General features: G+C 31.6%; 4 protein-coding genes across 10 annotated transcripts; 2 read left to right on the plus strand and 2 right to left on the minus strand.

The window, feature by feature from the left end:
- Nucleotides 1–226: 226 nt before the first annotated feature.
- On the plus strand, nucleotides 227–1,480 carry Cox11 (Cytochrome c oxidase copper chaperone COX11). Of its 2 annotated transcripts, none has more exons than XM_025303890.1 (3): nucleotides 227–641; nucleotides 762–1,085; nucleotides 1,280–1,480. In XM_025303890.1, exons 1-3 carry the CDS (start codon nucleotides 429–431, stop codon nucleotides 1,439–1,441), a joined length of 699 nt encoding a protein of 232 aa, XP_025159675.1. In that variant the 5' UTR covers nucleotides 227–428; the 3' UTR covers nucleotides 1,442–1,480. The 2 variants fall into 2 exon arrangements, with proteins under 2 accessions (XP_025159675.1, XP_011139938.1); XM_011141636.3 differs by having other exon boundaries at nucleotides 429–632; nucleotides 1,280–1,476.
- A 240-nt stretch (nucleotides 1,481–1,720) lies between these two features.
- LOC105183467 (tektin-3) lies at nucleotides 1,721–5,753 on the minus strand. 3 transcript variants are annotated; one of them, XM_011141638.3, is made up of 9 exons: nucleotides 5,430–5,753; nucleotides 4,046–4,191; nucleotides 3,401–3,640; nucleotides 3,092–3,324; nucleotides 2,876–2,985; nucleotides 2,639–2,787; nucleotides 2,331–2,553; nucleotides 2,112–2,266; nucleotides 1,721–2,042 (listed from the first exon to the last, which is right to left on the minus strand). In XM_011141638.3, the coding sequence occupies exons 1-9, from the start codon at nucleotides 5,472–5,474 to the stop codon at nucleotides 1,832–1,834; spliced, it is 1,512 nt and encodes a 503-aa protein (XP_011139940.1). In that variant the 5' UTR covers nucleotides 5,475–5,753; the 3' UTR covers nucleotides 1,721–1,831. The 3 variants fall into 3 exon arrangements, with proteins under 3 accessions (XP_011139940.1, XP_011139941.1, XP_011139942.1); XM_011141639.3 differs by having other exon boundaries at nucleotides 1,832–2,042; nucleotides 3,401–3,637; XM_011141640.3 differs by lacking the exons at nucleotides 4,046–4,191; nucleotides 5,430–5,753 and adding an exon at nucleotides 3,760–3,825 and having other exon boundaries at nucleotides 1,832–2,042; nucleotides 3,401–3,637.
- Nucleotides 4,473–7,521, plus strand: Nubp1 (NUBP iron-sulfur cluster assembly factor 1). The gene is made up of 7 exons (XM_025303889.1): nucleotides 4,473–4,581; nucleotides 4,975–5,216; nucleotides 5,760–5,861; nucleotides 5,956–6,046; nucleotides 6,762–7,027; nucleotides 7,151–7,337; nucleotides 7,432–7,521. Exons 1-7 carry the CDS (start codon nucleotides 4,551–4,553, stop codon nucleotides 7,470–7,472), a joined length of 960 nt encoding a protein of 319 aa, XP_025159674.1. The 5' UTR covers nucleotides 4,473–4,550; the 3' UTR covers nucleotides 7,473–7,521.
- A 2,808-nt stretch (nucleotides 7,522–10,329) lies between these two features.
- Pfdn6 (prefoldin 6) lies at nucleotides 10,330–11,647 on the minus strand. 4 transcript variants are annotated; one of them, XM_011141641.3, is made up of 5 exons: nucleotides 11,493–11,647; nucleotides 11,279–11,395; nucleotides 10,884–10,953; nucleotides 10,605–10,800; nucleotides 10,330–10,545 (listed from the first exon to the last, which is right to left on the minus strand). In XM_011141641.3, exons 3-5 carry the CDS (start codon nucleotides 10,945–10,947, stop codon nucleotides 10,419–10,421), a joined length of 387 nt encoding a protein of 128 aa, XP_011139943.1. In that variant the 5' UTR covers nucleotides 10,948–10,953; nucleotides 11,279–11,395; nucleotides 11,493–11,647; the 3' UTR covers nucleotides 10,330–10,418. The 4 variants fall into 4 exon arrangements, with proteins under 4 accessions (XP_011139943.1, XP_025159583.1, XP_011139944.1 ...); XM_025303798.1 differs by having other exon boundaries at nucleotides 11,279–11,577; XM_011141642.3 differs by lacking the exons at nucleotides 11,279–11,395; nucleotides 11,493–11,647 and adding an exon at nucleotides 11,037–11,119.
- Between the last annotated feature and the right edge of the window lie 312 nt (nucleotides 11,648–11,959).

Below are 11,959 nucleotides of genomic sequence, written 5' to 3' on the forward strand. Positions count from 1 at the left end.
GGAAAATCTAGTAATGTTGTCCAACTGTTGAGTCTGCTGAATGCAGCAAATGAGAAAAAATATAGTTGTCTCATTTTAACTTATTGCACTAGTTCAGTAGTGCAGCTATAAAGAACAGATCCTATGTCTATGACATATACCGGTTTATATCGATTAACTATAGTATCGCAAGTAACATGGAATCCTGCATGGCACTTGATATTACAATGTTACTCTGTAAATTTGTTAGAACTCTATAATATTAAGTTGACATTCATGTATTATTGGAGAAAACTATACTTGCTTACATACTGTTTAATATCATCATGCTTTTAAGAAGAATTTAATTACATATAACGCGAGATTTAGACTTTTATTCGGGCGATTTTATGGTTAGAAAGAGTGATTTCTTGTATATAAAATAAAATTCTATAGAAAAAGTCTGAGAAATGTATTTTAATCTTTGTCAACGGTTGACACGGACTTGCACCAGACAAATATACACCAGTGTATCTCGAAATTTAATGAAACAGTACTCTGACAGCACGTTCGAAAAAAAATTGCGCTCCACAGCTCTTTATTGGACTGGACTCGGAGTTTTAGTTGTTGGATTGAGTTATTCTGCAGTACCTTTGTATAGAATGTTCTGCCAGGTATTGCAGTTATGTAAAGACAACGGTATATCAGTATCAAACTTATCATCTTGTTTCTTCAAAGAAACAATAGCTGTTATAATCATATATTAGTACAAGCTATTATATACATTTCCTTTTATTGTACAGGCATACAGTTATGGTGGAACAGTAACAGTTGGCCATGATACTAGCAAAATTGACACAATGTCACCTATCAAAAATAGAAAGATTAAAATTAAATTTACTGCTGATACTGCAGCATCAATGCAGTGGAATTTCAAACCACAGCAAATAGAGATTACAGTTGTTCCTGGAGAAACAGCTTTAGCATTTTATACTGCTACAAATCCAACAGACAAACAAATCATAGGGATATCTACTTATAATGTTATACCTTATGAAGTAGGACAATACTTTAATAAAATACAGTGTTTCTGTTTTGAAGAACAAATGCTTAATCCTCATGAACAGGTATGTTTATATTAGTGTTCTACCAATGCTGGATAATGTGGCGCTTTAATTTTTATATATTCAATGAAAGTCAATATTATTCTGGATATCAATTTTTATTTTCATCATATAATTTATTCATATACTGTATATTTAAACAAATCTATATAAATAAATTCAATAATGTTATAAATCAATATTTCTTGCATTTTAAGGTTGATATGCCAGTATTCTTTTACATTGATCCAGAATTCACGGAGGATCCAAAAATGGAATTTATTGACGACATAATCCTTTCTTATACATTTTTTGAAGCCAGGCCAGGATTACAACTGCCTGTGCCAAGTTATGTCAAAGCCCAACAAAGTAATAAGTAAATATATTTAGTAGTTATTATAATTGTATTATAATTGTATAAACAAATAAATATTTAATGTTTTTCAAATGCTTTGAATACATGGAAATATCACATAGCCTAAATTTCTCTAGGAGTGTATTCCAATAGCATAATTAAACATTTATATATGTATGTAAATGGCAGTATCCATAATATAGCATTAAAAGAAGATATCTTTAAAATCTAACATTGTAATAAAATATGCAATCTAAAATTATACAGATTTTTTTTCTATACAGTTTAATTTTCTCTAAAGATATATTGCAATAACATTGCATAAACATTCTCATAAATATAAATGGCAGTATTCGAATATATACTTATAATATTACAAAAAAATCTATGATATTAACAAAAAATAACTGTACTTTTAAAATCTAAATAGTGCATTAACAGGATATGCGCGTCTAAGACCGCAAACTTTTTCCCTGTCGATATATATCGCATCTATTTTAAGCGCGAGATCGTGCTCCAACATGGTTCGAGTTCTTAACAATTTCTGATGTTGATTTTCAAGTTCTTTCAGCGTTTTGTGCATTCGTTCGAGTTGATGATTTATCTCATCGATCTCTTTCTGAAGACTACAAAGTTGAAATGATATTTTAAAACAATGTCTTACTTCATTCCAATGTAGAATATGTAATACGCACTTTGCATAAGCATAATCACGACACAGTTCTATGTCGGGCCGATGTAGTCTCGCTTCCATTCTCGTGTGTGCGACTTTAGTTGCGTGACTTTTGTCCGCAATAGCTTTACGCATTAATTCCAAATTCTTTTCTACATCGTATATCTCTTGTTGCACCTGTAACGTGTAACGAGACACATTTAAACTGAAGATAAACTAAAGATTCATTATTTCTCATTACCTTTTGTAAATGTTGTTGAAGCTTGCTCTTAGCCTCAAGTAATTCGGAAGATCTATGTGCTAAAGCATTGTTAGTGCTGCTCCAAGTATTCCACATTTCTTGAGAAACTTTATTGATAAGACTCTCGGCAGTGGTACGTAATTGACACGACTTGTTGCGTTCCGTTTGAGACCTTTGGACTATTTTATTCACCGCATCTGCCCAGGTTTCTTGCTCCGAGACACTAACAAGCAGCAATATTACTTAATACTATAAAAATTATACTTAATGCTACAGGAATTATTCGAAAACACTTTATTATTAAATACCATGGATCATATTTTTCAATTCCCGAGTAATATTGCAATCCGTGACTCTGATTGTGCAACTGATGGCAAACGATGTCTATACCTAAAGCGCTTTCCTTGTTCTTTAAATCCAGTTCTAATTGATTCTGTGAGGCTCTGCAATTTCGTAACTGCAAATACAATTATATCATATCTTCATAATTTGTGCCGATTAATTGTGGATTGTACAAAGAAGATGTTGAGATATAAAATTCATACCTGATCTTTACATCTGTCCAAACAAGTTTCCAGTTTTTTCTGGTTTGTTCGCAGATTTTCCACTTCTCGCAACAAACATTTTTCCGAGTCGTCATGCACTAATTCTGTCCCTAAAGAAACATATATAATAATAAAATAGATTTTATTTTAAATCTACAATATATTGCGCATAAACAAATATACTAGATAAAGATAATTTTGTAACATTTAACAAACCTTTTCTAGCCTCTCTGTGGTAAAGACATTCCTCGGCAATATGTAAAGGTCCTTCAATATCTCGCATTGCCTTTTCCAAGACACTTTTACAATCCTGAAGCCTCTCAATTTCATGAAGCATTCTCTCCAGTTCCGATGACACTTCATTACGCCAAAAAGTAACATCACTAATTCTTTCACCAAGTCTTCTACTAGTATCATACTGACCACGTTGTATCTTCTCTTCAGCATCTCTAAGAGATATTTTTTATATATAAAAAGCCATATTATTTATATAAAGAAAGTATTCACGAAAAAGCTATATTATACCTGATAATTCTCAAAGCGTCACCTCGCATCCTTTCAGAATAATGTCTTTGCGAGTCTGCCTCATTGTAATATTTCACTTGCTTCTGAAACCACTCATGCGGTGTGTATCTCGTGTAAAGGGCGGCTTGTGATGCGTGAATAGGATTACGTTGATAACCCGTTATTAGGTTTGGAAATTTTAATGGTCGTGTGGCCATCTTACCGTTTACATCTAACGCATAATTCGACTTTGTAGCCCTGCTAAAATAATATAGTAATTAATAATATAGTATATAATAATATAGTAATAATATGTTTACATCTTGACGTGTTAAAGGTGTACTTAACATAAGAGAAAAATCAGTATCTGCAAAAACTACCAAAGATAAAACGGGTGCACGCGGAATAATGTCGTACACACGCAGAGTTTGTTAGATCAATATTTGTATATATCTATAAAAGGATTGAGTATGAGAATAACTATATTTACTTGTAGAAAATCAATTCTCTTTCTTCTGCTTTAATCTTTTTTTTTAATTTAATATATATGTTTCTTATAGTTATATATAATATTTTAGAATATGATACGGCTTTACGTTTAATTTATTACGATAATGAAGAAATAAATGAGCTTGAACTTAAACTTAAAAAAAACCCTATACTTACAAGGGAATAACTTTCGTATTTTCAAATCCTACATTTGGTCTCCACGGCAATAAGTTATGTGTACGGGTGTAATCACCTATACGAATTGGAATTATTGGTTCCATGTAAGGTGTTGAAACTCCCACTGTACTCCATGGTTGCAGTTGCTACAAATCAAAATATACAAAAATATTTATTGTACTTTATTTTTCTCTCTTTTTACAACAAATTGAATATATAAGTTTAATATAAATGATACATATTATATTATTAATGAAGTTATTACATTATTAAATTATCGAAATTAATTGATAATGATATAAATGTTTATTGTGATTATTATTTTATCTGTTTAGTAAAGGAAACGCATGTATGTAATTATAAGAAATAAATTAATTATTTTCACTCTTTAAAAATTATATTCTCCAGTTTTTTTAGAAAGCTACTAAACTACTATCAAAAACCATGTACATATATGTATATATATATGCTTTTTGTATATCTTCAGAAAAATTAATGATCCAACATGGCAGATGTACCTACCGAAGCTCCTGACCGTAAATATAGACAATTTAATTTTAAATAGTTTTAAACATAAATGAATTATCTTAAAATCTGTTTTACATTTATTAAAATTATAAAATCAATAATATATCATTTATATTACATTATTGCTTGCTTATTGTACTTCAAATGTCAAAAAATTCAAAATTAGGTTAAGTTACATCATTGTACTATACTTTTGATTATTTTGCTTGTAATATTATATATTTAAGTATAATTTAAAATGAATAGTGAAAAATATTAATATAATATATATAGACAAATAATTTTTTCAAATTATTGTATGATCTAAAACATTTATATGACATGATGAAAATTTATTATTTATTTTTATTTGTCTTTATACAATATTATAATTCTAAGAAATTTGTGAAATATCTGTTCAGATTGTCCTGGAACTCAAAGCGAAAGTGCTGGCAAAGCTTCAGCATGTGCTGGCTGCCCAAACCAATCACTTTGTTCATCTGGAGCGACTAGACAACCAGATCCTGGCATAGCACTCGTGAAAGAAAAACTTTCCTTAGTACAAAATAAGCTCCTAGTACTTTCAGGCAAAGGAGGAGTAGGCAAGACTACCGTAACATCATTAGTATCTAGATGTTTGGCAGCAAATAATCTCGACAAAAATGTAAGTTTAATTGATTGTATAAGTAATCATAAATATAAAGCATAAAAACAAATCATTTACTATGTATTTTGTCTTAAAAAGGTATAGAAAATCAATTCTTTTTTTTTTTGCATTTAATTTTTCTTAGTTATGTTTAATATATATGTTTCTTATAGTTACATATAACATTTTAAAATATCATAAAATTAATAACAGATTATTATACTGACTTACCCTTCTGCCCATTCCCAGGACATCCATATGATTTTCAATGTACATGTTAGCATGATGAATTCTGCCAGCCAGTTTACAGAAAATAACCTCAGACTCAGGGTGTATCTATAGTTAACTGATCACCTATGTATGTCGTATCAACCTGTACCACTCCTTTATTGATTATCAAAATGTTGTGTCTTGATGTTCTCATTATGTTCACTTGATGTTCACATTAGTATTTCAAACGGATATATAGCTTATACTGATATACGAAATATAACGCATTATTTTTAATTTTATATTTTTAATTCATACAAGTTCCAAATCTTATTTTGATATCTTATACAGGTTGGGATATTGGATATCGATATTTGCGGACCATCACAACCACGAGTACTTGGCGTACTTGGTGAACAAGTACATCAGAGTGGATCTGGATGGTCACCTGTAGTGAGTATATTTGTTAGAGCAAGATATATCAATAGAAAACTTACATCATACCTTTATTACTCTATTACTTATGACATTAAATTATATTTTTTAGTATATTGAGGATAACTTATCACTGATGTCGATTGGATTTCTACTTGGTAGTCCAAATGATGCAGTCATATGGAGAGGACCAAAGAAAAATGGTGAGATTTATATTATTAGGGCTTTTTCTTTATACTTTTGTTTAAAACATTTCTTTATCTGTCTAATATTTTTTGAGATATTTGAGGAAAACTTAACTTTTTCAATATTTAACTTACGATATCTCGCTAACTATTTGTCGAAAGAAAAAGTGGTACTAGACTTTTTTGCTTTAGTCTCAAGAATATATTGTTACAATAGCGCCCTGATTTTTGTTAATTTGATGATTTTGGATTTCCAAAAGTCAATAAGTTAACAAAAGTCAGGGCGCTATTGTAACAATATATTTTTGAGACTAAATAAAGCAAGAAACTCTAGTACCACTTTTTCTCCCGACAAATAGTTAGCGAGATATCGTAAGTCAAATATTGAAAAAGTTAAGTTTTCCTCAAATATCTCAAAAAATATCAGACAAATGAAAAAATGTTTCAAACAAAACTTGTTAAAATTAACTAGTAGAAAAAAACAGTGTAATAAAAAATAAAAGTTCCCGCTTAAAAAATGCAAGTTGATTTTCAAATGACCTTGAAAATAGAGGTCAAGGTCAAAGTCAAGGTCATCATAAGGTAGCTCACTTAAATCCCTACAACTTTTATTCATCATTTCTTTGAATCATTTTTGATCATTTTCTTTGAAACTTCAATACTGAAGAGTTATTAGGGTAGTCCATTACTTTTGAGACACTCTATATATATATATACATTTGCATATTTACAGGTATGATCAGGCAATTTTTGACAGAAGTTGATTGGGGTAGTTTAGATTATCTTATATTGGATACACCACCTGGTACATCTGATGAACACTTGTCAGCTACATCGTATCTTAAAGGAGCTGGTATTACGGGTGCTATAATTATAACAACACCACCACAAATTGCTCTTTTAGATGTCAGAAAAGAAATAGACTTTTGCAGAAAAGTAAACATTCCAATCCTGGGTGTAGTTGAGAATATGAGTATCTTTGTATGCCCTAAATGTAAGGTAAGAACAATAGCTTAAATAATACTATATGAATAATATAAATAATACTATATAGATTGAATAATACTATAAACACATGTATGTGTGTGAATGCAAAATTAATAAAATATATGCATTACACAGAACACTGCAGAAATATTCCCAGCTTCGACTGGTGGTGCACAAATGATGTCAAAAGAATTGAATGTGGAATTCTTAGGTTCAATTCCGTTAGACCCATTGCTAGCTAGATGTTGTGACGAGGGTAAAAATTTTCTGACAGAAATACCAAATTCACCAACTGTTAATGCTTTGAATAATATTTGCGAACGTAAGACCCTAATGTATTTTATAGTATATTCTCATTTATGAATGTTTTCATAAATAGCAAGATATGAAAAAAACAATACAATTATTCTTTTCAGGTATTATTAAAAAATGCGAGGAAGGAAAACTGCCCAAATAATTCCACATAAAATACATATATATACTTATTTTTTGTACAAAATTCTGCATATAATATAATATATTATGAATTAAAATATATATCAAATTCTAGAATATACAAAATATATTTGATTAATATATCAAATTTTATTTCGGTAATTATACAGAATACCCTCCTCACCTCCGATATCGACGAAAAAATATTTAATCGACGCGCTTTTGCAAGAGAAACAACTTTTCTATTTGAAAAAATCATCGCTCTGCCTTGTGGAGCGAGATATAAATTATTAAAGTTGATGACAATTTAGGTTAGGAAATCTGTTACGGAGGCGACAGATAAGCAAGATTCCGGATGGGTTTGTAACTTTCCGCGTGAAACGAGAACGGCAAGGGTGCGGGAGGGGAGCCGAAGGCCCCCCTTGCACCCCTCTGTGTGTGTACGGGGGGGGTGTACACAGGGTGCGTACGGTATTTGAGGACAAATTGACATTAAAACTAATTTGTTCATATTTTTTGCAAAATTTATTATAATTCCATGAAATTTTTACTCGATGTTAATTGACTCCTAGACTATACAATTACTCAATAAAATCCTCATTAGCGGCAATAACGGACTTAATCCAGGGTCGGAAACGATTGCATGCCCGAATCAAATGCTCTTTGTTCATTTTGATCATTGGTGTTGTTATAGCATCCTTCAGTGATGAAATATTATTATGAGGATGTTTATTGGTCTCCCGCTCAACGTTCCTTATGTTTTTTGCGTTTTGCAACAGTTTCTACATCGCCAGCTGATGCTTCTAATTCACGACAAACCTTATGTACGAATGATCGGGCGCAATTGTTTTCTGAACGCAGCCATTGACTACGTTTACACGGCAAGGTTAATCCGGATTAGAATTCTTTGATTCGATTGGTATATTCTTTTAGATCTAAAAATATACTCTAATCGGATTCGAGGCTGCACTAACTACGGTAGTTACTAAGCCGAAGTTAGAAGCTGTGTAAACGTAGTCCGTGTGGACCACGCGCTCGGCAATCGTCGACGCGCTGAGCGATAGAGAGATATCATTCCCTCCTTCTCGCTCTCGTGTTCGCTCAGCGACGCGGGCGAGAATATGGCCGCGTTCAGCAGACTCAATAGTTGGACAACATTACTAGATTTTCCACTGAATCTCGCTCCTGATTGGTAAATATTTCTGGGTCTATGAAGAATCTAAAAGAATGCTCCAATCACAGACAATAATCACTAAGCGCTCTCTGATCACTTTGTTCTACTGAACGCGGCCAATCTTTCCCTCTTTCTCGCTTTCGTTCTCGCTCAGCGACGTGAGCGAGGCTAAAGCCCAAAATACAATGGCTGCGTTCAGAAAACACAACGGTTACACAACGGTTGAGTAATTCGTCAACGTTATTGGTCTGAATGTAAGGATCTAACAGCAAGGACCAATAGTTACTAGGCGCTCAGTGAACGCTTTGTTTTCTAAACGCAACCATTGGCTGCATTCAGTAAACTCAACAGTTGGACAACATTACTAGATTTTCCACTGAATCTCGCTCTTGATTGGTAAATATTTCTGGGTCTACGAAGAATCTAAACGAATGCTCCAATCACAGACAATAATCACTAAGCGCTCTCTGATCACTTTGTTCTACTGAACGCGGCCAATGCTAGGCGATAGCGATAGCGTTAAAGCCAGCGGCACACAGTGCTTGTTTTCGTGCTGGATTGCTTGCTGGATGAAAATACTGCATTCTGATTGGTGCATTTCCATCCATCTTCGGAAATGTACCAATCACAACGCAATATTTTCATCCAGCAAGCAATCCAGCACGAGAACAAGCACCGTGTGCCGCTGTCTTAAGCAATAACGATAGCGATAGCATATCAATAGAAACAGAAAATTCCGACACTAGGGAATGCATATGCCAATGCAGAATGGAACACGGAACAGACAACAGCGACAAAATTTCCGACGAGTTTGAATTCTGTATCTATTGCTTATAACCAATCATAGCGTTCAGATTTTTGCCCCGTTCCCAATCAACATGTTTCGAGTCTACTATATTTTTAGGTTATTTGACAGACTGTGATCAACCGAAGTTACCGAAAACGGCTCGAAAATGTCTGAAATGAATATTCGCTAAAATGTAACATACAAGACAATGGTCCGTATTTTGAACCCTCTTTTATCGATAAAAATGCTTTAAATGAGGCTTCTCAGTCAATTACGTGGCTCGTAATTTTCTTTTAGAGGCACTTTTATCGATAAAAAATGGTTCAGAATATGGGCCAATATAGATATCTATTAATATAAATATTTTGATTGATGTAAATTTAAACATTTTTAAAAAATAAAGATAAAAAAATTGACAAAATAAGACCAGAAAACCTCCTAATATATTAGTTCAGAGGCTCTTCGAAAAATAACAGACCTAAGGTCCATCATATTGTTTGAGCTTTTGCACTTGACTCCTTCGTTTACTTCATTTATTTTAATTTGTGATATGTGTAAATGCACATTACACATATACATTAAATGCAGAAACTAGCATTTAATTCTAAACTTAAATAGTTCATATGAGCAAAGTTTCAATTAATTACTATTAATATAGGCCAAGGTTGAAATAATAATTATAACTACTAAGTATTTATAAATTTTACAAACAGGAAATTTAATAATTACTAAGAGGTATTTATCATAAAATAGACACTCATACATTTATTGTTACATGAATTTAAAAGAAAACATTTTATAGAGAAGCTATATAATTTTTAATATATGTAGATTGTGCTCAAGTAACTATGACATATAGCTAGATAACTCAATAAATGTTGTACAATATAAGTAAATAAAATTAGGAGTATGCATTGCTCATATAATATGGGTTCTTATTATTCAATTGTTTATCATTGAATATTTGGTACATGCAGCATAACTTAGCAAAACTGTTATTTGTGATATTATGCTTTCTGTTGAGATAATGCTTTGATTTGAGCTTGCTGGAACGTTTGTTGTATTTTCTCAAGTGCCTCTCTGTGAGTATCCATTTTCTTATCTAAGGTAGCAATCAAATCCTCCATGCGTTTCCTAAAATCGACACATTTAAGTATGGAATTCTTCATTTCATTTATAACGGATGAACTTACAATTCAGCTGTAATATAGTCCATACGTTTGGTAACGTTCTGCTTAGCTTCTTCCAGGTCTTGTTTTACAAGAACTGGTCCAATTAACTTGAAGACATCATTGTCTTGTTTCAAAAGATCTAATTCTTTCTTGACTGCAATGTTTTCATTTAATTGCCCATCTAACTGTTGCCTTTTATTTACTGCTTTACTGTAGTCTGAAAATACAATTAATACATCACAAATTGCAAGATTAAATCGAAATAATTTATAACAATTTTTAAAATAAGTAATTCCTAACCTTTTTGGACTTGCCTTAATTTGTCAACTTCACTTTGAAGTTTCTTCTGAATCTCTTCTACCATATTTATCTGAAAAAAGAATCTTTTAAACACAATAAACAAGACATATTTCAACAAAAAGTAATGAGATATTTATGAATAAAATTGAAAACCTCTCTTTTTTTCGTAATCTATGTTTATAATTCCGCGAGCACACAGTTCATTCATTCAGCAAAAATTCCGAAAATATGTATGTACGAGGAAACGCATTATATATATATATATAAACCTAACCTAAACCTTGCGAAAGCTCAGGAATCACTATTTCAATGTTAGCTCTAGGTACTTAATAAGACGAATTTCCTAACTGAACCCAAAAATGTCACATCAAAAGTTTAATCACATAAGTACTTGCTTTTTATTTGACTGTGCGTTTTGATCGTTAAATAGGTTATTGCTTGAAATCCACAGATCAGATCACCTGAACGGTCCTTTACTATGAGCTTTTGGTCAATCGAGTTTTTTCTTTGTACTAAAAGAAATTATACATGTACATACGTATAATAATTTATTAATATTTGAAATGTGTTATTAAATTTATAATAGATAGCGAATTGCGTGTATTCAACCTCTCTTTTCAGACTCTCGCCTGATTTCACTGCATTGATATTCGTACCACAGAGGTACGAGTGTCGCGTTTTGAGTTACACTATTTATACACTTTTCCTACTCTTTCGATTGGTGGTTATTTATTTGTTACTTTTATTTATTACTTGTTTATTATTTACTTTATATATTTATATTTCTTATTTTTATTTATATTTATGTATTTATGTATTATATTATTTATATTTATTACTTTTGGTTTACTTATAACTTGATATTTTTACATCGTGCCTTCTCATCTCAAGCTCGACACAATTGACTGATCCATTATGTAAAGTATGATATTCGCTATAAACGAATATAAGAATTATGCTACGTGATTTGTGTTACGTGCTAACTTAATTGTACATACAACAGCTTTAGCTGCCAACACTAGCGCGATAAAAATAGCTGTAACAAAAAAGTTCCGAAACATTAGTCCTACGAGTAA

This window comes from Harpegnathos saltator, unplaced genomic scaffold (assembly GCF_003227715.2).
Source record: "Harpegnathos saltator strain DR-91 unplaced genomic scaffold, Hsal_v8.6 scaffold58, whole genome shotgun sequence".
NCBI classification, from domain to species: domain Eukaryota; kingdom Metazoa; phylum Arthropoda; class Insecta; order Hymenoptera; family Formicidae; genus Harpegnathos; species Harpegnathos saltator.